The sequence below is a fragment of the Panthera tigris genome, chromosome D1 (assembly GCF_018350195.1).
Source record: "Panthera tigris isolate Pti1 chromosome D1, P.tigris_Pti1_mat1.1, whole genome shotgun sequence".
Lineage (NCBI taxonomy): Eukaryota > Metazoa > Chordata > Mammalia > Carnivora > Felidae > Panthera > Panthera tigris.
Window position 1 is genome coordinate 40191848 of NC_056669.1, and position 25968 is coordinate 40217815.

At 46.3% G+C, this 25968-nt stretch overlaps 1 protein-coding gene across 1 annotated transcript in view; it reads right to left on the reverse strand.

The window, feature by feature from the left end:
* The window catches only part of FAT3 (FAT atypical cadherin 3), a 93798-nt gene that overhangs the window by 37156 nt on the left and 30674 nt on the right, over positions 1-25968 (reverse strand). The window contains exons 6-12 of the mRNA XM_042959599.1: positions 24744-24958; positions 23385-23522; positions 22311-22454; positions 18822-19019; positions 14943-15741; positions 3333-3467; positions 1172-1329 (exon numbers count right to left, since the gene is read on the reverse strand). Coding sequence (XP_042815533.1) covers positions 1172-1329; positions 3333-3467; positions 14943-15741; positions 18822-19019; positions 22311-22454; positions 23385-23522; positions 24744-24958 — 1787 coding nt within the window. The remainder of the gene's footprint in view (positions 1-1171; positions 1330-3332; positions 3468-14942; positions 15742-18821; positions 19020-22310; positions 22455-23384; positions 23523-24743; positions 24959-25968) is intronic.

The window sequence follows — 25968 nt, forward strand, 5'->3', positions numbered from 1 at the left end:
GTCCTACATACTTTTCTCCCTCCAGAGTAAAGCCTGGGTCACCTAATCAACTTGGATGTGACCTATCAAACAATCAAAGGACGGAAGCTACAAGGGCCCACCATGATCCCAATTAAGCCTACTGGTAGAACCCTCGGAAGGAAAAAAATGCCAGCCATTTCCACTTGTATGGGCACTTCATACTGGTCAGACTGCATCTGCCTCTGAATGTACTTCCCACGGGCTGGTCTAGTAAGTGACCTTGTGAAAACAATGTTAGATTAAACATCTCCCTCCTTCTTCTCCCTCCTCCTCCCATACTGGAAGGCTCCATCTCATCTACAGATGCCCAGAGTGGGATTTTTATAAAATGATGAGAGCGGTAAGACTGAGAGCTGGAGAGAGCATGCGGAAAACGGCATGGGGTGAGAGAAACTGGAACACAAGTCCAGGCCTCGGCGCTCGTTAACCGAACAACTTTGGGTAACGAACCAAGCCTTTCTGAATCTCTGTTCTCTCCTTGATCAGATGGGGAAGATCATATATAATACATTATTATGTTAACTTTGTAATCAAAACAAATGAGGCACAAAACACTGTTAGTATTAGTCTTGTCGTCGGTTTCATGAAGGCCCCAGAAGTTCTGAGCTGCATACACATGCCAGACTTGCTCTAAAGGAAATCTGGCTGCGTTGGAGAGTTTCTGAGGCTGGGAATGATTTAAAAATTGGGCCGCTTGGGCCACAATAGAACATATGGAACCTTCTAGACCCTAGATCTCCAACTTCCTCCCTGTGTAAGAACAGAAGTCACCTTCAGGGGTCAGTGGGGATAGGCCCATATGGTAGAAAAGGACACAGCTGATCTCTTTAAAAAACCACCCCTGCCATGGGATTGATTAGGAAGTGCATTCTAACGAACTATTGCCTGATTACGGCTCAAAGAAGGGCAGCCCTTGAACCCACTCTAGAGAGAGATGCCCCAGTATCCGAAGAGCCAATTCTGAAGCCGGGTGTAGAAAAGGAAATGGGGTGTTGGCACACTTCCCAGTCCTGCTGCTGCTCCTCTTTGCCCTCAAGCCACTTTCTGGTCTTCTGAACTTAAAAGACAAAAAAGATTTCAGTCCCCAATCCCAGAGCCAAAACATTACCATGAGAACTCACTGCAGGAAAAGATAACCCATTTTAATTACCTTCAGAATTATGCAGGGATTTGCTCTGGTGTACATTATAATCCCGTTGCTTTGCAGAGTTCGCAGCCTCAGAGCTAGCCGAAAGTCCTCTTCTTTGCTATTTTCAGAAAGCCGGTATTTGATGTAGCTGTTTCCAGCAAAGCTGAGAGAAGTGTGCCCTGAAAAGACCATTATGAGAAGACATATCTACTGTTAACATCCAGAAACATGAACTCACCCAACAACTACCAAGCAAGTTGATTAAGGACCATGGGAAGTTGATGAAGGCATTGAGGAGAAGGCATTTTTTGATTAAAAACTGGTTCTCCACTTCAGGCCCCACTCTAATTCCAATGTGAAAAAAATATTAATTCATCAGATACCAAAAAAAAAAAAACCCTAAAACCTTACTTGTCTCATGCCAAGGGAAACTTGGTAAATTCTATATCCTGAATTTTCTTAATGTCCCAATTCCTGCTTTGTAAAATGAGCACCATTAAACGATACCCCTTCATTCCCACCACCAATCACTTAGATACCAAAAAACTTTCCACTCCATGAAACAGAGGAAAGACAAAGAATTCTTTTCAAAGAATATCCATATTCCCTGAGTACCCTAATGCCAAATAGCCAACTTACATAATTGGCACTAATGTTGACAGAAGGGAGTTGATGTCTTATTCATGTGCTGTTAAAATTCTACTTTTTGGCCATTAATTTCAAGGCTTCCCTTCTCAGAATCCTCAGTCCTACCCACATCACTCAATTCTGCAGTCACCCTCTATTTTACCGACTCCAATTTAATGTTCTAACAAGCAAAGTAATGCTGAAAAGCTGTCTTGCTGGGGTGAAAGGTGGAAAGTGTGAAAATACACTGGATGGATGACAAGCATGGACAGTCAAAAGTTTTCTACAGAGAAAGGAGGAGGAAGATGGGTAGAAAGTGACATTCAAAGCTAGGACACTTGTTGGCTTTGTTGGCACCCCACATACCCACCTGCTCTGTGCACATGGTGGGTGCAGGGGGAGGGGCAGCACAAGTATCTTTTAAATCTAAGCCCTAGGTGACCTCAAAGGCAAGTAGGCTGGTGATCTCTTCATTCACAGGCAGCTCTTTTCTTGAAATCAACAGTGAAACAGCTTTGGCTTCCATGTTTTGAAAATAGTGCTTCTCTTTGCAAAGGATGAATTTCTAAAACCCAATGCTTAGCAAAGTGCTTTGCACATAGTAGGCATAATTGTTTGTTAATAAATACTTCTCAGATTCCAAAAAGGGTATCAGTGTGCCTGTATATTAAATACATCCTCTACCAAAAAGAGTTCTTTATAGAGTTTAGAAGTGATAGAGAATATGTGAACCAAAGTACTGCAATTGAGTGAAAATCGGTAACAGGGTTATTGGTCATTCAGAAACAAAATACATTTCTTCCTCCCTCCCTTTCTCCCCACTTCCTTCTTTCCTTCTTCCTCCCATCCTTCCCTCCTTTCATTCCTTTCTTTCTCTCTTTCCTCTTTCTCTTCCTCTTTCTTTTTTTCTTTCTCTTCCTTCCTTCCTTCCTTTCTCCCCACTTCCTTCCTTCCGCCCATCCTTCCCTCCCTTCATTCCTTTCTTTCTCTCTTTTCTCTTTCTCTTCCTCTTTCTTTCTTTCCTTCAGGACACAGAGGCAAGCACCTCTCCTTTTGGGGACATGTAGTAGATCATATGTATTTCCAGTGGAGGGTCTGCTTACTTGGTGCTCTAGGCTGGGCTTGCTCTATGGAAGATCTACTGGACTGGCTCAGCTGTACCTTCTGTTGATCTCTGTGTTGTGGCTATGGGTTGTGCAGCCCTCTGAACATCGAAGGCCGTGCCACAGATACTCTGACTCCTCTGCCTAACCAACGGCCTTCTATTTTCCACTGTACACTCTTAATATCCATGTGACATGATTGAAAACACATGTTGTGGTCTTCCTGTTATGCAAGGAGTCCACGGTCATTGCATGCTTCCTTAGCACAGGCCAAAGCTATAATAAATCCCAAGTATGTTTGAGGGTGGATGTCAGCTGTGGTGCATTCTGAAGGTAAATGTTGCATGCAGACAGATATGTCTTCAGGAAGGGCTAGGGCAGTGTAATTTACTCAAGGGCAAGTGCTTCAGGAATATGAATTTAGACCCTCATCATTCCACCCCACTCTGCACCTGAGCACTCTCCGAGCTTCCCTGGTGGACACTGGCAGAGGTATGGTCTCCTGCTGGCTTCATAACCGACACACTGCATGTCCCCTGGACATGGCTTCTCCATGCAAGGATCGTTGGACCCCGGGCACAGTCCTCCTGTGACAAAAGGGAACACACATGATCAGTACACGGGGACTCACGCTACATTCCAGGGAGCGCAGAAAAAGTTCAAGAGCTGCACTCTGCAGGCTCTGAGCTGAGAGGCAAAGAGGCCATCCAGAGGCAGGAGCACCTGAGGGGCTTTTCCTGGTGTGAGTGCCTGTCAAACGTCCCTGCCTCTGTCAAAAGCACACTGGCAGACTGAAGTAGGCTGGCTGCAGAGAATACACAGAGCTCCTCCTTTCAGGTTACAATATGCTAAGGTTGTAATTGGGCCAACTTTAGCTGAAAAAAGATCACACCACATGGGCTCCGGTAGTATTGACTGGAGCGGGTCCTGCACACTGGTGCCCACTTGAATGCATCACCTGAGTTTAGATTTCTCCTATGCCCTTTCCCTGCTCTGAAAAACTTAGGGGGTAGACTTCAGAAAATGTTAGTTGTTCTTTTCAGAGGAGAAAGAAAAAGACTTTCCTAAAGAAAAGTAGGACTAATTCCAAACCCGGCAAGCACAATTCACATTGTTTCCTAATCCCTTCTGCTACCTGCTATTGTATTGATTAGCTGTAAATGTGCCTTGCCGCCTATCAAAAACAGTTGCATTATCCTTGGCAAAGGAGGCTTGCTTTCTACCTGTTCGATGTTCGTAGCACAGTGAGATGAAAGGTTAATCCCTCAGAAAGAAAATCCTGGAAAGCAGATTAACTGATTAAGGCAAAATTCAGGACCCAAGTGAGTCATTTCAGAAGTGTGGTGATGGCAGGTGCAGGTCCACTGAAGGATCCACTGAAAGATCCACGTTTCAGAAATCTTGTATATTTCAAATGTCATTAGGCCACTTTCAACGTGGTGAGAGTTTAAGTGGTAAAAGGACCATAGATAAGGAGACACAAATGAACACCCGCCCACAGCTGGGTTAGCAGTGGCCAAAAGGAGCACTCCTCTGTGAACCAAGAACGTTCGGACATCAGCAGCTTCTTTCCTCGGGAAGATCTGACCCATTACCATTACTCCCTGCCATCCTAACTCTTTCCTCATCATTAAGCATATTATCCCATTATAGAGTCCTATCTTTGTCTAGGAGAAAGCAGAAATTTAATGCTAACTGCATATAAACATTTAAAAACTGTAATCTTCCAGAAGAGCAGTAAAAGTAGCACCAGCAAATGCAGAATTCATAAATCCTATTTTCCACTGGTTTAGAGCTCAGCCGTAAAACATACTCGTGGCAACGAGCCAGCTTACAAAGTCTTGGAAGATGAAGGGATTTTTAACTGAAAATTTGGAATGATCTCTACAAATGGTTCTAAAAGCCACAAGTGCCCCAAAATACATCGTCCTATTTTCGTCCCAAGAAATCTTTACTCCTGCCATATAGGCATCAATATTTACGCAACCTATCACCTTCTGATCTGTTTCATAGGGCTTTTGATAACCAGTTTTTAAATAATTTATAATTCTTGGTGCATCCATTCAATAAATAATTTTTTAGGGCCATTCAAGTGATAAGCCTGCACATATAAAGATGAAAGGAAACAACACCGCCCCTCCCTCCCTCCAGGAAACAACAAGCAAACACATGATTACAATCCCCTAAGGTAACCAGTTAGACAGTGACATGTGAGTGCAACCAGAGAAGGGACGATTGTGTTTCCTAGGACAATGTCAGAAATCCTCACAAAGGAAGGGAGCATTTTAGGGGTGCCTGGGTGGCTCAGTCTGTTAAGCGTCCGACTTCGGCTCAGGTCATGATCTTGCAGTTTGTGGATTTGAACCCCGCGTGAGCTCTGCACTGACAGCTCAGAGACTGGAACCTGCTTTGGATTTTGTGTGTGTGTGTCTCTCTCTCCCTCTACTCTGCTCATGCTCTCTCTCTCTCTCTCTCTCTCTCTCTCTCTCTCTCTTTCTCAAATATAAATAAACTTTAAAGGAAAAATAAAAGAAGGGAGCATTTTAAACTCAGGCTTGAAGGATGACATCCTTCGAGTAACAAGGGACTGTGTTTCAAGGGAATGAGCCAGCCATGGTTAGTGGATCACTGCATGCATGCGTTAAGGCTCATTCATGAAAAGTTCACAACTCTGCCAGCTGACTCTTTGCTGTCTCCATGCCTGGCTTCATTTCAGTTGCAGATGGCCTGCACGCTTCCAGGTCTCTCCTAAATGTTGATTGACTAGTTCGTATATGCTCTAAGATGCAAACTCAGCCCAATGCTAACCTTGGCCACATGAAGGTGGCAATGTGCATAAATGAAACATAAAATGCATCCCATCGAATAGATGTAACTCTGGGCATCACCTTCCAATCAGACATAGAAACAGTAATCTAGGTATTTAAGAAATCGGTTGCTTCCCATTCCATGGACACATCTTTTTCCGTGTCCTATTTTAGCCAGTCAAAGGGTAACCTTCCTCTAAATTTCTATGTTGATGAGGTATAGCTACTTGTGCTACATTCATATCTTTTCTGCTCTAGTGCAATGACCACATTGCTAAGAAACCATGCATTATCAAAACTCCAGATGAAAAGCCACTATTTCAAAAGGGCAAAAGAGGGCTAGATAATTTCAGACCCATGACAATACAGGAATTATGCCAAGATTCTAAAAAACATCTATAAGCATATATAATAAAAACTAAACACAGTATTTTGGAGTAAATACAGCATTTGAGTACTTTTCCACTTTTTTTTTTTTATACCTTTTCTCTTACTATTATTAGCCCTGCCCTGGTAGCTGGCACAGGCTTCTTACTCTGTCACCATATCTCTTATCTTGAGTTAAAGACAAAGCCATTCAGACCAGCAGCTGGGGGTTCAAACTCACAGCTTCTTTGTCTTACCTCGTGTCATAACCATAGAACCCACCTGACTGCATCCACTAAATTAATGGGTTATGTTAGATCCAGTGCCCGTTATGAAAACTCTAGCTGGAGGATATATAAAGAAATACATTAGTTTAAGTATTATAATATGTGCATTCTCAAACTAATAAATATTAGATGTACAATAAGTATATTTCCATTCATTCTAGCAGCCATTGCCTTCGATAGGTTCTTTTTCATCCTTTTTATTTTTCGTAGGCTTTTTAAGGCAAAGGGGACAGTTCTTGGCAAGTGATCTGTCTCCTGATGCATTAAAAACCCTCGGGGGCCTCCTCCACCAAGTCCCAGCCATAAACACGCAGGCTCCAGCTGCTGCTGTCAGTTCCCTCTGCTCAGGGCACGTCTGCTCACCCGTGGCTCCACAGAGCAGGAAGGCAGATTAGAGTCTGGAGGTCAGTGTAAATGTAAGGTACTCCTTAGCTAGGGACAGATGTGAGCATGTGTGCAAAATGCAGTCTATTCCAAACAGAGACAGACTTCTAGCTACGAGAACGAGGTTTCCCCAAAGTAAATATTCTCCATGTACAATGACTGTAGTTCTTCACCATCAATAAGGATAAGAAATTAGGTCCTTTCTGACATATATATTGTCAGAGGGACTTGACCTTTGTATGCTAACTCTGAACAATGTTGTGTGTCCCTTGACCTCAGGTATACCCGTATGTTTGGGTCCTGGGGACACTTTCCTGGGGATAATACCCTCTTTCCAGACAAAGCCCTAAATTCTCTAGTGACATAAAATCCTATATACTTTAGATGGATGCTGAGTGGTTAACTTGTTTTTAGAAATACATTTATATCGTCCCCCTTTCATGGAAGTACATACACCTACTATTGTTAAGAGTCTTAAAGACCCCCATTCTGGTGGCAGAGAGTGCCTTATCGTAGTAATAGTTAAGAGACAACGGTGTCAGTTCCCACTGGCCTCTGGTAGGAAGTTTATCTTATTAACTATCATTAAATAATCCAGGTTTAATTAACTCGTGCTGTGATCAGTGACAGCTTGGGTGGGTGGGGGCTGTAGACCCACATGTTCTGCATCTCGAGGCATCCATCAGTTTCGTGCCAGAGTGAGCACGAAGGGAGAAGGGTTGCACTTTATCAAACCAACTGATGCCATGTGTTGCTTGTCAGGGCAGGATAGAAGGATCAGATGTTTTCAGCAACTCAGAGAACGTAAAGCAGGCAGAGAAAACTCTGTTCCTCATTCCCACGTCCCCTCAAGAAGCCGGTGTAGCGCAACAGGAAAGGGTCTGCGCTGACAAGCAGGAGACCTGGATTTTGGCTCTGACCAGTTATTCTACTTATTTACTGTGTGGCTCTGAACAGGTCACTTGACTTCTCTGAGTCTTGATTTCCTTTTCTGAAAAATGAGGATAATACTCGTTCATAGAATTGTGAGATTCAAATGGGCTTATGTATGTGAAAGCAATTTTTTAAAAAATGTGTATTTATTTTGAGAGAGAGAGAGAGAGAGAGAGAGAGAGTGTGTGTGTGGGAGCAGGGGAGGGGTAGAGAAAGAAGGAGACAGAGAATCCCAAGCAGGCTCTGCATTGCCAGCACAGAGCCCAACATGGGACTCCAGCTCATGAACCAGGAAATCATGACCTGAACCAAAACAAGACTCAGATGCTCAATCGTCTGAGCCAACCAAGTGCCCCTGTGAAAACAATTTTTAAAGGGAAAAACTTAAAGTAAAAACAAATTACTATAAGGTCTCAAAACTGGAGACGCTTGTTTTGACTCAGCCACATGCCAGAAACCTGAACTCAAGTGTCATCTTTTCCTTGCTGTCTTTTTTGGGTCAGATTCATGATTTGTAAATTGATAGATGATATGAAACCCTGTGTGCATAGTAGCGTATAAGATAAGGCCTGGAGCTTTTTACTAATCAGTGTCCCTGGCTACTGTGGGGTCAGCCCCTTGGCCACGTTGTTGTGGGCAGATGTATTTTTTCTATACAGCCTTTCCAGCAGGAGAAATGTGCACACAACGTGACTGTTCTTTGAAAGGAGGTTTCCACGTTCTGAAGTCTTGCTCAGGTGCAAATTTAGGTCACTTTCTACAGAGCTGACAACATACCATTCATTTGAGCAGAAGCTTTAGAGCTCTGGGACCTGCACAGAGGAGAGAGGTGACCCTCTTGAGGTTTTAGGAGGGTCTTGCTACATATTTATGGCTCTTCGCTCCTTGCCTCCCCAGTATTCCCACAACCCTCTGGGTTAAGTCTCTGCCTTTAGCTAATACATCAGTGTCTAGCTGTGATTTCTATCACCATCACTTTGAGCAGATTGAACCTCTTGATTTACGTCTCTGTCTCATTATACTGTCCAGTAACTGATGGTAAACATCCTACACCCTGAATTCACACACTTTGCCAAGATGCCATGTCTTGGCAAATGCCACATAAGTCAGTAAGCTTCCCTCTTAATTACTGGCCCCCATGAAGTTTTAAAACACCTTCTCCAGAGGTCTTGGATGCAAAGTGGTCTCTTGTGGTTCTCCCACAAGCACAGAATCATCTGGAATGGTGTTTGCTTGGCTCAGCCATATTTTCTGGATGATTTCGCTGAAGGCTGAGCAAAGTTTCATTCATGACATCCTCTCTGGGGCAGTTGCGTGGGGGTGGAATATATAAGAGAGTATCCACACACGGAGAAGCTGGTGTCATCACCAGGGTAGACACCTCTAAACCTCTCCTGGCATGTTGGAACTTGAGGGTCCTGGAGATGAGGACTCTGCAGAGACACAGCTGTTATGAGTGGAAAATGGAAACTTCCCCATTTGCAGGGGGAACCTGGTTAAGATTCAGAGGCTACACTGAAAGTTCTTTGAAACCACTGGGGTGGAACTACTGGCTTTCTCCTCTGAGAACGAGCCTTGACAAACCCCAGCCCAAGTGTAAGCCCAAATCTCAGATTTTTTCCTCTGCCTTTTAAAAACTCTTCAAGGCTATGTTTTAAGCATCTTATTGCATCACAGAAGCCTCTGTCATTTTATTTTACTGTGCTTATTAGATGCGTATTACTATGACTGCCTATCACAGGCTCCTTGGGCTGTCACCAGGCATTCCTCCCCTGGACTGTCCTGACTCCTCACCATCCTGTCCAGCTGAGCTCCTGGTCTGTCCCTTGCAGGCTGCGGGTCCATGCACCGTGAGGGTGGGGACCACGCCAGGCTCACTTACCACTATACCTCCAGCACCCTGCCCAGGGCCTGGCAAAGGATCTACTGCTCTCTGAATGATGAGCAAATGAAAGGGTGGCGGTGCCCCAAATCTCTGGGCCCTTCTCTTCACTGCTGTCTTTGCTTACACAGCATCGCTTGCCTGGCAAAGACTCAACATGAGAAGCTTCACTGCTTCCAGTGCCTTTCACGGACTCCTCCAGGAGGACCGGGGACTCCCTCATCTGGGCCTCCTCTGGGCCCTAACTACACTCCCTACAACTGTCTATAGCGTCTATTTGTTTGCACTCAGCGAGGAAAGGAACTTCAGCATTTTGTCTAGGAAAAGAGGATTTGGGAGGTGATAACAACTGCCCTCTAATATCTGGAAGGCAGCTGGTATAGGAGGCATCAGACAGGTCAGGTTCTGTGTGGCTCTAATGGACAAAGCTGGGGGACATCACCAGCACGTAGATTCTGGTGCATTGTAAGGGAAAAGACTGTCTCAGGTCCATCTTGTGAGGCCGGCTGAATTACTGTACCAGGAATGTAGTTAAAAGGATGTCTGTCACGGGTGGGAGGGTGAATTGGGAACTTTCAAGTTCCTTTCAAAAGTGTGGAGACGTAGTAGGCCACGGGGCTTGAGACTGCCAGGTGTGAGTCCTGGCATGGCCATTTACTTAGCTCCGTGACTTTGAGAAAGTCAACTGATCTTCCCAAGTTTTAGTTTCCTTAAGTTTTTTTTTTTAAACAAGATACCACTTTTCTTTTTACTTTTTTTTAATGTTTACTTATTTTTGAGAGAGAGAGAGAGAACGCGCGCGCACAAGTGGGGGAGGGGCAGAGAGAAGGGGGACAGAGGATCCTAAGTGGGCTCTGAGTTGACAGCAGTGAGCCCCAGGTGGGGGCTCAAACTCACAGACCGTGAGAGCATGACCTGAGCTGAAGAAGTCAGATGCTCAACCAAGTGAGCCAGCCAGATGCCCCAGTTTCCTTCACTTTTGAGGAAAGTTAATAATACCCTTCCTTTATCATAAGGGTTAAATGCAATTATGTATGTTTGAAAAACAGCATGGTAACTGGTCACAGCTCAATAAATGCTAGCTGTTGCGCCTGTCTCTGCCTTCAGTTGTGCAGTTTGTCACCTCCATGCCTCGGCTCTCGTGTTCCTCTGCCTGGAGCACTCTACCCAACACCAACCTGATTTTAGGCATCCTTTCAGGTCTAGCCCAGCGGGCATCACCGTTAATGATGTGCTTTGGTGTCACTCTCACCTGGCCGAGCAAGCTCTTGTGATAGTGCCATAGCCCGTGGCTGAGGGCAGGACTGCCATTGCACACACTCTGTGTAGCTGGTACCATGATTCCCCTGTGGCCGACGCTCCCTTCGCTTTACCTGGAGCTCCGGCTGTCACTCCCATCAACACCCCGCTCTTAAACTCTGCTGCTCTCCTAGGGAATCCACTCTCCTGGACAAGTGTCTCCTTTTTGATAGATTTTTCTATCAGACTTTTGAAACGTCAATGCAATTTTTAAGAAACAGACAGTCAGCACAGCCCTGTGGACTGTCCCCGGTGTTCTGTCCACTTGCTTCCCTTCTAGGGGCTCAAGGGCATCCATCCATTCCCTGTTCGTTTGAACGGGTGTCAGGCTGAAGTGCTAGTGTTCAGTGAACTTGTAAAGTTTACCAGGAACCGTGTCATGACGTCAGGACTTCATACCTCTTGAAGTCCTGTTCAAATGTGATGCTAGATGGTAGCTGGGATCTAATGAGCCTTTCTGGCACTAAACCTCAACTCTGCTTTCATTTTGTTAAAGCAACTCAGCATTTTGGTTCAAGATGCTAATTTTGTTAATTGGACCCCAAAAAAGATGCATGAGAGAAAGATGAGTTGGAAGTTGGAAGGAGCATATTGAGGCCAGATCTGTATAAATATTGCTACACAGTCCAGAATAGGCAGCTACCTCTATTTATCATCATAATTATTCCGCCAAGGGGTGGAAAAGTCCATTTATTGTATCTGCCAAGATTCCAGAGTAAACTGATGAACAGTCAATACTAGTTGTGCATGTGTGTGTGTGTGTGTGCATGCGTGTGTGCATGTGTTTTAAGGGGGGGCATTTATTGAATTCAATTACCTCTCCATCCAATAAATGAGAAAATACCTCAAATGTCTAATGCTTTCCTTAACAGTTTCTTGCTGTATTTTTATTAGAGGACACTTTAGAAGAAATGAGAGCTATTTCTATTTCTAACTAAGAGCTTGCCCCCTGAACCTGCAGGAAAATTTTCCTCTTTTATCTTGCTGTGAGATGTCTCCAAGTTTGCTTTCCTGACCACCAGCATTAGAATCACCCAGGCTACGTCTATATAGACTGCCAGGCTCCAACTGAAACCTACTGTTACATCTGAGTGTGGGGCTCAGCAATGGGCATTTCTGGCAAGCCCCACACATGCTGGTGTCTGAGAGCCCCTCTGATGTCCTGTATGATGCACCTGTATCATGCCCCTCATGATGTACCATGAGGCTGGTGATCAGCCTGCCAGGGAAAATGGGGTCACTTGAGTATTCTTACAGAGCACATAGCTCTGGGGTAATGATTCACATAAGAAATGGAAGAGTTTCTATTCTTAATATGCAGATAATAAAATTGGGGTCCAAGAAGAGCCTTTATTGTATCAGTACGCCAGCTTTACGGCCCTGGGCAAGGCACGGAGCTACCACATTTATCAAGTGGAGATTATTGTCCATCACCTGCTGAAAATAGGACTGGACCGGATGACCTTTTGAAGTCTTTTTACTACTAAAATCCAGTATTTTATTTTACAGCTTAATTGTAAGAGTGACTTGAAGGTAAGGAGAGGCTCTGAGGTGAACCTGAAACTATGTACTGTCCTCTTTGAGGAAATGCTCACTTTTTTAAAAATGGTTTTTGTTTATGTTTGAGAGTGCAAGCAGAGGAGGGGTAGAGAGAGAGAGATACAGGATCCCAACAGGCTTAGCCCTGACAGCAGGGAGCTCGATGTGGGGCTTGAACTCAAGAACTGTGAGATCATGACCTGAACCGAAGTGAACGCTCAACCGACTGAGCCACCCAGGTGCCCTGGAAAAGCTCACTTTTCAAACCAAGAAGGCATCTTCGTGGGATGCCTGGGGGTTAAATCACAAAACCTTTTGGCACTCTGGCTTTACCGGGAGTGGAAAGGTTTGTGGGGATCAGAGAATAGGAGTTCTGGGCAAGGTCACCACCTTAAAAACTTACTGCATTTAAAACATTATTGTCTCATGAAAAACCTCCTTCTCTCCAAAAAAATCACCCCTCTAAATTCCTTCTTTCAAGAAATTCTGCCATGTCTGCCCTTCTCTGTCTTCTCTTGATTAACTCCTACTCATCCCTCAAGACCCAGGACATAGACAGTGTGTGGTACAGAAATGTCCACAGAAAGCTTTTCTCTGGCCATACATAGCAGGGATTTTGTCCTTTCTACTTCCTAGCATTTATTATGACACCATTATTGCAAATAGGTCCCTGCAAGCTGCCCTTGTAGTAGTCAGCTCCTAAGGGCAGGGACTGAGTCTTTTCCACTTTAGATCTTTATAACTTTTTTTTTAATGTTTACATATTTTTGAGAGAGAGAGAGAGAGACCGCTGTGCGTGAGTGAGAGTATCAGAGAGAGAGAGAGGGAGACACAGAATCCGAAGCAGGCTCCAGGCTCTGAGCTGTCTGCACAGAGCCCGACATGGGGCTCTAACTCACGAGCTGTGAGATGACAACCTGAGTTGAAGGAGGACGCTTAACCAACTGAGCCACCCAGGCACCCCTCCACCTTGAATCTTCAGTGCCTAGCACATTGCTGCCGCCACAGATTTTTGCTGACTGAAATGAGTTCTCAGAGCACAAGGATTAATTAGCTGGTTTAGTTTCTCCTGCAGGGTCTGCCCTGTCCTGTTCAAACCTCTTTTGAACCCTGCCGTGAATCTCTGCATGAAGGCCATAGCAGAGCTTTGGTGCATAAATCAGTTTGCCTACAAAGGAAATTTAGGGAAAGCCGGGACAGCTGGCATTCATAAATCCTGCATGTTCGTGGCATCTGCCAGAAATGCGTTGCATCTAGCATGCATGCTTTGAGTTACTTTGGATCTAATTTACATACTCAACAGGTCAGACGTCCCTGCATCTACCTGATGAAAACACAGACAGAATTCACTGGGTACCACCCAGTGAGTGGCTGGCACTTTTTGGGCTGCTTGGAAGCTGTCAAAATGACTCTTGGAAGGAGCTGTGATCTCCAGAGCCCTCCTCTGATGAGCTTATTTTTCAAACTGCAACGAAGAATTTTCTCTAAGAGAAAAGGCCAGGGGCCCTACCTGTCCCCAGTTACCTAAAGGGATGTTTTACAAATGGCCTCTCTTTTGGCCACAGTCCCTTTGGGCCGAGTTCATGCTGGCTAGAAAAATTCCGGGTGTAATTTTCTTAGAAGAGAGCAGTGAATTTATGGCTCCACATGTCGAGAGGAAAAGAGGCAGAGAGCAATACTTCTCACTGACCACCGTGGGCACGTGACTCTGCAGCTATGGCCTCTGCCCAGGAAAGGTCAAGGCTCAGGGACTCTAGTTACATCAGCAAACTTGAGCCACTCCATCTCTGCTGCTCTGACGGCAGAGTCCATCCCCTGGCTGCGCTCCTCTACGTGGCGCCCGTTTTTCACTGAAGCAGATCTAACTGCCCGCACCCTCTGCAATAGCTTCCTAATTTGTTGCCCTGCCACTGGCCTGGCCCCGGCTGGTCTGTCCCCTCTGCAGCCGTCGTGCTCTTTGTGCAGAGCACGTCACTTCTTCCCTGCATCTCGGCCCATGGCTCCTCCTGCCTTGGGACAACTCCTACAGTGTTCATCCCGGCTAATGGCTCTTGTGTGAACCCTGAGCCTGCTCACAGGTCTCATTTGTCATCGTGCCCTGCTTTCCAGCGACAGAACCTCTCTCCCACTCCCCTGCTGGGGGCTTCTCTCCTGCCCTGAACCTTCCTCATACGAGCTGCATCCCGGCCTGGAATATTCTTCCTCCCCTACCTCTTTCCACCTGTCTGATTCCTACTTTTCCTTTATCCCAGCCCATTTGGAAACCTTCCCTCCGGATGGGTTCTCTGGCAGGATTTGGTACTTCCCCTAACAACACTCAACACACGGGCTCCTGCTGGCTTGCTCGCCTGTGCAGCTCAGTAGGCTGTATGCTCCGCGGAAGTAGGGGCTGAGCTCGTCCCATTTACCCCCGGCCCCAGCATCTCTCACGGTGACCTGATGCATCGTAGGTGGTCAGGAAATACTATGCTGGATGAGGGAACGAACGAACGCATGCTTACCAGGAATGGCGGCCCAGCCTACTCAGATCATGGGAGGTGGGAGGGAGCGGCAAGCCACACTCACCGTTGCAGGTGCAGCGCACATTCCTGTAGAAACGTGGGCACACAAAGCTGATGCGAGCCGTGCTGTAGGTCATGAGTGCGTGGGAGTCCAGGGACAAACCTTGCTCACAGTGCTGCTCCTGACAGTCCAGCCCCGAGCAGTTTTTCTCCAGGATGGCCGAGATGCGCATGACGTTCTCCAGATGCCTCCTGGCGTTGGACAGCTTTTGGATCAGGTAGGCTGGCTTATAGAACTCACTGCTGTGCATTTCCACCGCAAACAGCATGTCCAGCTGGTTGGTCCCCGCCACGGGCTGGATGCTGATGATGCGCAGGCTGTCCTGCTTCTGGGTGAGGACCGCGTTCCGCAGGGTGCGCCGGAAGCCATGCATGTGCAGCCCCACGAAGTCCTCAGGGGACACGTTCTCGAAGCGGATGGTGACGGTGTTCTGCAGCATCTCATGCACCAGCTGCTCCACGTGCACGACCACATCGATGGGCACCTGGAAGCGGCCGTCACTCACTGACACGTTCAGGACGTACTTGCCGCTGTCCAGGCCTCCCAGGGCGATGATCTTCCCATCGTGACTGTTCACTTTGAACAAGCTTTTCTGCTCCGATTTCAGGGCAAACGTGAGCACATCATACATGTCTTGATCTGTGGCATGGATCTTCCCAATGACCCCACCAGGAAAATCATCCTCCATGGTGACAATGAAAATTTCCAGGGGAATGGCTGTGGGCTTGTGAATACTTTCCTCGATGACCCGCACGCGGATGTAGGAGTGAGAAACTTGCTGCGGTTTGCCGGAGTCTTTTGCCTAAAACAACCAAGAGGGAGAAAGGCAAGGAACTAAGAAAAATCACAACACTTTTAAGAACAACAAAACTCAGAGAGAAGACGTCTATTCCTCTACCCGTGTTTGCTTCTTCCTCCGTCCCCTGTTACTGTTCTGCAAAATGCTGAGAGCGTGCATTGAAGTAAGAGGAGTGATTTATCAGCTTTGGTCCTTACATGCACACTCTGTTATGGACGATAAAATATGTGCACACAGTATAGCCGTTGGGGGTGAACAGGGAAGGAGAAGGGAGGCTGCTATGAGATCCACATGCCCACCACACACTGGCCTTGTTTTCATTTTGAACAGAAGCCACAGGGGACATCGTACATAAAGTGGTGTTCTTACTTGAAGGAACAATCTTTGCAATTCTTTCCTTTGGATTGGGCCAGAGGACATCTTTCTGTACAGTGAAGAAATAACATGAGGTGTGAATTGCATAAATTAAGGTACAGAATAAAAAATGGAATGCAGAAGGGAAAGATAGGTAGCCTGGAAAAGCTTTGCCTTCTTTCTATGTATAAGAATTGACAGAGGAAGCACCCGATGGCACATCTTTCCTGAACCCTTCTGTGCGCAGCATGGGGGTAGCCAGTGCTGTAGAACTTCAGACACGGGTAGATTCCTGTGGACGGGGTCCCCAGGGAGGGTGTCTGAGGATGGAGGGATGCGGTGGACCTTGGAGGTCAGGTGAAATCTGAGGAGATATGTCCTCGTATGTGGAAGGCAATGTAAAAGCAGGGACTTGGGCATCACGTGGACCTGAGTTCAAATCTCGACTCAGGCACTCACTACATGTCTGGCCTTGTGGAAGTTACTTAACGTTTCTGAACTTAAATGTCTGCGCCTTTAATATGACTATAATAGTAGAACTTACTTCACAGGTGGGGATGAAAAGACACCGTGATGGCAAAGCGCTTAGCACAGGCCTGACCCATGGAAGTACTTTGTACCTCAGAGTTAATGTGATTGTTATTTTTACTATTAAAATCACCACATACTTTATGTGATCAACCACATGAACCAGAGATGCTGACATGGGAAAGTCAGGTAGGAAGAGATAAGTTAGCAAATGAGATTCAACTTGAAGTCAGGCTGTGGAGGGCCTCAAAGGACAGGGATATGTATAGACTTCATAGGCTAGGGGTTGCCCACTTAAATGTCAGAGAGCAGAGAGGTGACAGAAAGGCATGGAGCTGCTGGGTGGAAGGTGATAGATTAGAGGACCTGTGGACTAAGCAAGACTGGAAAACCATGTCTGCTGAAGGACGTCAAAATTGAAAATTGGAGAGAATGGGGCCGGAGTTTGGCCTGCAGACCCCACATCTTCTGGCACTAGGGAGCCACAGATGGTTTTAGTTTAGGGTAGGAGTTGGTATATTTTTTCTGTAAAGGGCTAGATAGAAATAGTTTTAGGCTTTGGGGTTATATGATCTCTATAAACTAATCAACTATGGTTCCAGTGTGAAGCAGCCAGAGCATATGTAAATGAATAGGTAAGCCTATGTTCCAATAAACTTTTATTGATAAAAACAGGCTAAGGGCATGATGTGTTTGGGGCTGTAGTTGGTTGAGCCCTGGTTCAGGGGGGCTGATATAACCAAAGTGGAATGATTACTCAGGGAGGGGTGTAGGGATATAACAGAAAAGAATGAGGCTGAAGCCAGAGGAGTCACCCAGGAGGCTCCTGCAACAATGAGTGAACAGGGAGGTAGTGAATGAAGTGGGGCGATGACAAAGGACATGTAACTGACGCATATGGGGACCTTATGAAGGCAGAAGCTCAGGACTTGGTGGTAATTTAACATTAGGGACTAGGAGGAGAAAGCTCTCTACGGTGTTTCTAAGGTGTGAGATGTGAAATCTATTCTCTAACAATCAGAGAGGGTAAAGAACTATACCACCTCCTGTGACAAGGCACTGAAAGTCTCTCCTTGCTCTTGGTACCTATACTGTGATATAAAATTATTTACGAGGGTGCCTGGGTGACTCAGTCAGTTAAGCGTCCAACCTTGTCTCAAGTCATGATGTCACGGTTTGAGCCTTGCATCACGCTCTGCACTGACAGTGTGGAACCTGCTTGGGATTCTCTTTCTCCCTCTCTCTCTGCCCCTCCCTTGCTCGTGCTCTCTCTCTGTCTCAAAAATAAAGAACTAAATAAACATTAAAAAATATTCACTCAACATTGTTGGAGGAGTGAGCGGCAACCAAAGCATTCACTGGCATGCTCAGAGCCAACAGTCATTAATTTGGAAGGTTACATGGAGCAGTGTAAGCCATAACTTACCAGAAGAAATAATGAACATAATGGAATGTGACACACATATAAAGGGTTATTATTGTTATTATTGCCACCATTAATAATGACTTTAGGTTGCCCTCTGTGGCAACAGTGAGTAAAAAGTCACTTGGTTTCACTAATGGGACCCAAATCTTGATACTGGCAAAATTAATTCCTGGGAACTCATTTCCTGCTCTTATCCACACCCTTTGCATACCTGCCACTTTTGTCCCTTTGTCCCATTTCATTTTACAAGGCCATTGACCTTGAGGAAGCTAAAATGTTGGGAGACCACTGCCATCTGAGTGCTTGGTCCCCTCCTGCCTCACTGGGAAAACTTACCAAGCAAAGGTCTCTTCAAAAGCAGAGGCCATGCTATGTCTCAATCATATTAGGACAAAGATTGGAAGCTTTGCCAAGTAGAGTAATGTGGCAAAGTCTACTCGGTATAAAGCAGCAAGCCTCGACCAATTAGTTGTCTTTGTGGGTCAATTAGAACCCTAGGAATTTTGAGAATGCAGATTTGGGCCCAGTGACTGTCTGCCTGGTACACCCTATGGGAAAGTCCCTTCTGAACAATGACGCTTCCCTTCCTTCCTGTTCAATTTCACACAAAGAGGCCGCTTTTATTGGTGTGAAATTGAATTTGAGATTAAAAGGGGAACATTCCTGCATGGTAATGAATTATGTTGACTTGCTCAACAAAGAAAAACCATCCACGGGGCACAGAAACCAGCAAAAGAGAAAGCCAGCCTGATGTGGACAGAGGATGGGGCCGTACCTGGACACACAGCACATATTCCGGAGACTCCGTGTGCCCGAAGACCACAGCTGACCGCAGGACCCCATGTGGGTCCAATATGAACTCCTCCTCTTCGTTTCCCGACAGAATAGAGAAGGAGAAGGGAGGCCCATTGTGAAAGGAGTCTCTGTCTGTCACCACCAGCTGCAGAATGCTGGTGCCTACTGGCTTGTTTTCCTGCATAAAAGAGTATATTAAAAAGGAAGATAAAATTACACCTCTCTTCACATTTAAAAAAAAAAACAACCCGTCATTACCGGCTAGAAAACAGGGCTTTCAGCAGAAGGGATTCCCTGTAATATTATCTTGTCTTCTGAAAATATGCTGGAGTCTGTAAGCGTCATGCTCTGCATCCTTGGCTGTCTCCCCACAACCGCCCCGTGAGACAATGAGCTGCAGGAGAGAACACAAGAACTTCGCATTGAACAGGTTCATAGGCTCCCAGGATGGTGTCGCCTCCACCTTGTCCTTTGTAGGCTGGAAAGGCCCTGGGTTCACCTAAGCAGCTCTGGGAACATGTGGTGCCCACGAGCCTCTGTGACTAGGTCGGAAACCCTCTTGGGCCAAGGAAACATCGACCTTTTGGGACAGGAAGGCACTTCGTCACACTTGTCACAACACAATCATGCTGAGCCCTAACACCGTGACGCAGTGTCACAACATCAGGCTTTGGCGGGGGCACATCTTAGCAACTTCCCGGTAAACACACAAAGGCATACGCCAGGTGGAACTAGGGCTTTGCACCTCACCCCTCCAAACACAGTTTTCCCGTCTTTCTTGAGGACAGGGAAAGCGAGCACACTATTTCTCGACTTGAGAATGGAGAGAAAGAAAACCCTTAAAGTCATCAGAATTTCTGGAAACCCTGATGTTTTTATTCAAGGATTATTTCGCAGAACCTTTCTGCCTGTTCCCCAAAATAGAAACACAAAGGCTCTTCTTGGGTTGAAGGTTCTCCTCACTCCAAAAACGCCAAATTGAATTCCTCTGGAGCCCAGGCATTGGTTTTCTTGCCCCATTCTGTTTAGACTTCGGCATTACCACAGCTTGGGCCTGAAGTCAGTTTCATTAGTTCAGGCCTTCTGATGACACTGATTTAGCATTAAATAAGTTTGGGTCACAGAGATGGAGACCGTGATACACGGCAGTTTGGACGGAGTCGTGCACGGGGCGGGCACGCTTCAGCTTGCTGTGCTGAATTAGTCTTATGAAAACCATGTGTTGGAAAAATGAAATTGTCCTGGCTTGGGAAAAGGGAGGAACAGTTTTTGAAGGAGAAAGAGAAAAGGACCTCAAAAGACGTCTTACTTTGTTCCTTCTCTCAAGTGGCCTTTTGGTCATCAGGAAGTAGACCCTGTTTCCCTCTGGAATCAGCCATGGCACCGCCTCAGCCCCATGTAGATTTACTATTTCACAGTGACAGCACACTCAGCACCACACAAAATAGAAGAGTTATTGATTTGTTTGCTCACTTTATAAAGGCCATTTCCTCTACAGGAGAGAGACACAGAGAGAGAGACAGAATGTGTGGCCCAGGGGTCACCATCTGAGAAAGAAGGGTGAAAGAGAACACGGACAGGCCCCGGCGCTGCAGATAGGAGCCGCGGTCACTGCTCATGGCTGCGATTCTCGTTTCTTTCACTGCTGGCTTCCTGTTGTGCATGTGAAAACAGGCTGTCAAGCTGATCGATGTGTGTCATAAAACCGAATGTTGAGTGGGCAAAGCCCATTTTGTTTTGGGGCGAGCACACCGGCTGTGCGAGGCCGACAGTGCCTCTGTGGGAGGCGGTCCTGGAGAAGGGCCATCTGAGAGAGACAGAAATGGAGGAAGGGGCAGCCCCTAGGTGAAGCTGTGCGGAAGCAGGAGGGGGACAAGAGTGCACAGCCGCTGGAAAGACCATCAGAGAGGAGAGGACGACCTGAATACCATTGCTGAAGGAATCCGATTTCGTTGACAAGGTGGCAGGAAAGAGGCCGGGGCTGCTTGCTTTACGAGCGAGTGCCTCTCCGCTCCGCCTGACTGCTGGACATCTCAGAGGTGGGGAGCTGGCCGTGACGGCCAGCCTAAGTCCTGATGTTGTTCCAAAGGGGTCTCTCAAGATCTGGCTCACTCTCATCTCACCTTCTCCCCTCAAAGCCTTCAGACCCCATGGGAGGTGATTCTGAGGCCAAACTGGATCAGGCAAGAGCCGGTTCTCAGGACTCTCTGAGGCCCCCCACAACACGTGTATCAATCGCTGTTTCCTCTATGTCCTCCACACTGACAACATTCCTGGACTGGATTCCCCGAGCCTCCAGTGGTCAGGAAGAGGAGATAGCTCGGCACCCAGCACTGTGTTCATGAAACATCTTTTTTTCTTTTTTTAAACGTTTATTTATTTTTGATAGAAACAGAACATGAGCGGGGGAGAGGCAGAGAGAGAGGGAGACACAGAATCTGAAGCAGGCTCCAAGCTCTGAGCTGTCAGCACAGAGTCTGATGCGGGGCTTGAACTCACAGACCGTGAGATCATGACCTGAGCCAAAGTTGGACACTTAACTGACTGAGCCACCCAGGCAACCCCGAAACATCTTTTGAAAAAAAAAAATAGATGGGAAGAAGAGTCATTCCCCCTGAGAATAGAATGCCAGCTACTCCATCTTGCAACCTAATTTTAAGGAGCAGGTGGATTTAAAGTGCTAAACAAATTGCTTATGGAAGATTGATTTTAATGAGTAGCAGCTCTATCCTGATGCCCAATCTCTTTTGGAGAAATGAGACGGTTTGTATCAATCTCCCGCTGTTGCCAGAACAGCACAGAGTAGCTGAAAGGCAGCCTGTCCTTGTGAAGAGGATGGTTTTCGCAGAACACTGACCTGAGTTCAAACCCTGATTCTACCACTTAGCAGCTGCAGGATCTTGGGTGAGCTACTTAGCCCCTCGGGCCCTTAGCTCCTTCAGCATAAAGTGGGGGCTGCCCCAGCCTCCCACTTCACGAGGCTGTGGTGGGGACAGGTGGCTCATGTAAAGCACCCGACACTTGAGAGAGCCCCGTCGGCAATAGTGCTTATGACTATTTATTAGTCAGTAGCTGTGGAAGAATCAGGCTCTCTTCATACCCGTCTCATGATGGCATGAATTGATATCAGGTAAAAAAACCCAAAAACCATTGTTTTAATTTGTGAATAAAATGAGGTGCCTGGGCAGCTCAGTCAGTCAAACATCTGACTTTGGTTCAGGTCACGATCTCATGGTTTATGGGGTTGAGCCCCACATCAAGCTCTGTGCTGATAGTTTGGAGCCTAAATCCTGCTTTGATTCTGTTTCCCTCTCTCTCCGCCTCTCCCCTGCTTGTGCTCTCTCTCTTTCTCTCTCAAAAAATAAATTAAACTTAAAGGACTAATTTACAAAAATGACAAGTAAACCATCGCAGAGGAAGAAGGCTGGGCACGCAAGGACAGGTGACTAGCAGGCAAGATTTGGCTCACCTGAATCACAGCAGTGTAGTTAGCAGGGGTGAACACCGGGCTGTTGTCGTTCACATCAGAAATATCAATGTTGACGGTGGCAGTTGATGACATTGCAGGAATGCCACTGTCTACTGCCTGGACGAGCAGGGAGTATCCAGACACCTGCCAAAGCACAGAGGGCCGACAGTGAAGATGGACAGCATCTCCTTCAGTCTGCACACACTCAGAAGAGCTGCGGGAATGGCTGTGCTTTGCTGAAGATCAGCCACCTTCCCTCTTGGTCCTCGAGACCAGGGATTTGCAACGTCGGCACCCCTGACATCTGGGGCCAAGGTAATTCTTGGTTGCCGGGGGCTGACTTGTGCCTTTGTAGGATATTTAGCAACATCCCTGGTCTCTACCCACTAGAAGCCAGTATCACTTTCTGCCCATTTGTGGCAGCCAAAAATGTTTCCAAACTGTTTAAACTTGGCAGAGGAGTTTTCTGGATCATTCTTTCTGACCTAAATACCTTCAGATGCTCCTTTTATATCTGCTCACCTAGTGCTAAAGCTGTGGATGAAACCAGGACCACAGGATCCCAATGCTGAAGGTACTTTCCTGCCTCCTTGCTCTGGGAAGGACCAAAATTCAAAGCATCCAGAAAATTACACCTTTGGGGGTGTCTGGGTGGGTCAGTCGGTTAAGTGTCCGACTTCAGCTCAGGTCATGGTCTGATAGGTTCGTGAGTTTGAGCCCTACATCAAGCTCTTTGCAGTCAACACGGAGCCCACTTCATGTCCTCTGTCCCCTCTCTCTGCCTCTCCCCCACTCACTCTCTCCCTCTCTCTCTAAAAAATAAACATTACACAAAGAGAAAGATACATCTTTGCTTTCTTCTTTAAGACACCCATAAATAAGAAGCTGCCAGCATCTATTGGCAGAAAATTCTTTCAAAGGTCTAACCCAAATATGTCATGCTGCATTTCAGCCTATCCTATTTACTCTCATTATTTGGAATGCAGAATCTTCCTACTTTTACTCATGGAGCCTGAGTGGATTCCAGTGAAAGGATGGGCATGGGTGGGAGGGGGCTGGCCTAAACTAGCTTACCCGTTCGCGGTCTAATTTCTTCTTAACCTTTACAAGTCCCAGGACAGGCTCCACAGCAAATTCATCGTCCCGATCTCCGTTCACGATGGAAAAATGAATCTGTCCATTGGGTGGGCTATCTGCATCTTCTGCTATTAGCTTCATGGGACACAAACCACAACAACAACAACAACAACAACAAAAGGTATGACATGAGAGACAGAGAAAAGGTTTATTCTAAGGGTCCCGGGTCTTATAACTGGGCACAGCTCTGGCAGTTTTCTTAGAGCTCTCTATGCTCACGTGCTAGCCATCATGCCCCCGGCAGAAGAATGGATGGCTTGGCTGGAGGAGGGAGGCACCACTACTGGAGCAGCCACTTCCTTTCCAGTAGTTTTTGTCTGCCTACAGCCTGATGCTTGTCAGGCATGATTTTCCTTGGGCCTTGAGCCACTGAGGATAGAGCTAAAGCTCATAGGGGGAGTTTGGTGATTCTTCCCCAATTCTGCAAACAGTGGTCTCTGCCACTGAGACAGATATTCTCTAAATTCATGCGCCTCTGTGTTAAGGAAGCCTGAGAAAATTCCCTTTCTCACATGGCAAACACACTGCCCTGTTGCTCCGTATTGGTGATACTGGGATTTATATGCGCGAAAGTGGTCCTGGGAAGTCCACCTCTGGTGTGTAAAGAATGCACACCGACACCTGGTGCTGCAGGAGCCAGAGATAAGGATGGATGGAAGGGACCTGTCCGGTAGGGGTGGTGATGATGGTAAGAATGGAACTCACTGTTTCCAAAACGTAATTTGTAAGTCTGAGAGAGCCCATGTACTCTTTACATGGCTTGCTCTTACTGGTATTAGAAAAAATTCCCTCCAGAAAGAGCTTCTCTAAGAGTGGCCAAGCAATCTTAATCTTGCTCCCATATGCAGCTGTCCTACTCTGTGTGCGTGCGTGAGTGTATGCGTGTGTGTGTGTGTGTGTGTGTGTGTGTGTGTGTGTGCATGCGCGGGGTGGGAGGCAGACTTTCTTTTATCCTTAGCCACCTAATACCTTCTTCTCTAAGGTCACAAACCAGTGGAAGCCATCATTAGAAATATATTCTGTGGTCTGTTTTGTTTTTTTGAACTACATACACTTTCAGGAAGAAAGTAATTATCAGATGCTTAAACTTTGGTATAAATGAATTTATCAGACCCTTCCAATGTACAGAAGGAGAAAGAACAGTTGAAAGACTGGTGACTGACTAGAGTCCTCGGGGACAAAAGGACCCATAAAGAGAGAGTGTGACAAGAATCCGAGACAGACTTTGCTCACGTTTTTCACTCTCTTTAGTAGAATTATTAGTCCCAGACATCTGGATCTCCCACTGGCACCTACCAAAATGACAGAGTCCCCGACCAAGGCATCTTCACTTATGACGGCACTGTAGACATCTTGGCTGAACCTGGGAGGGTTGTCATTCACATCCGTGAGGTTGATGCTGACGGTGGTCACGGCACTGAGAGCTGGGGTGCCCCCATCTTTGGCTTCCACCACCAGGTAAAACTTTTTGCATAATTCATAGTCCAGCACTTCAGAGACAGAAATACCCCCTTTGAAGAGAGATTAGGAAAAAAAGAGTGGTCAGCGGTTCCCTAATCATGACAATATTTATCACATCATCTCCAGCCAAGAATTTTAGACATTCAGGAATTTGTTTATTTAATGCCCTGCTGAAAGCATCTCAGAGTCTGATTAATGCTGTCAGTTAAAACATAGCTACCCATCAGATGCAACACTGAAGAAATAAAGTCTTTGAATGTTTCTACAATACTTTCTGAACTTCCCTCAAGCAGCCTGAAAATCTTCGGCATTATTCACCCACATGCCTCTAGGGAGAAGGGCCAGAAACCGGCATCCCTGATAAGCGTCTCCTGATGATCCCTTAACTGGACCCAGGCAGATGGAAAATGAGATGAGATGTGTGGATGTGATTGCACGATCCCGTCCCAGGTCAGCAAGTGAATATCTGCAAACTTCACTGAATTCAATTAACCACAAACGTGCCTTGCCAAGTTACAGTGTGCTTATCTAAAACCATGACAGCACAAAGAGGGCAAAGATCTCAGAAATCTCAAGGTACAGTGACCTAATGAAAAGGAAATACCTGGGATTAGTGGCCAACTAATAAGTGTGAGTTCAACATCCACAACTACAGAACAGAGGGAACGTCCACGTCCTAAAGCTATTTAAGGTAAGCCAGTAGAACAAGTAGAAAGGCCCTGGCGGGGTGCCACCTCTAGGAGGGGCTCTATGAGTGCTCTTCCTTCCCATTCTATCCCTTTCTGGTGAGGTGACTCAATTCTGCATTCTGCACTTGGTAACTGGTCATTGTACTGCCTGCAGAGCAGATCTCAAGGGCATTCGTGGGCATTTCTCCCAACTGGAAAACAATCATTAGGACCAAGGTCAGTATGTCACATCCATTCACATCTCCAGACAGGCACCTTCTCTAGCTGCTAAAGCTGCCCTTCTATTTAAGGTGAGAAACAGAAGTCATACCTATAACAAGAGCCTCTTTCTCCCCATAATTAAGTTTTCTTAGCAATTACCACCCTTAGTG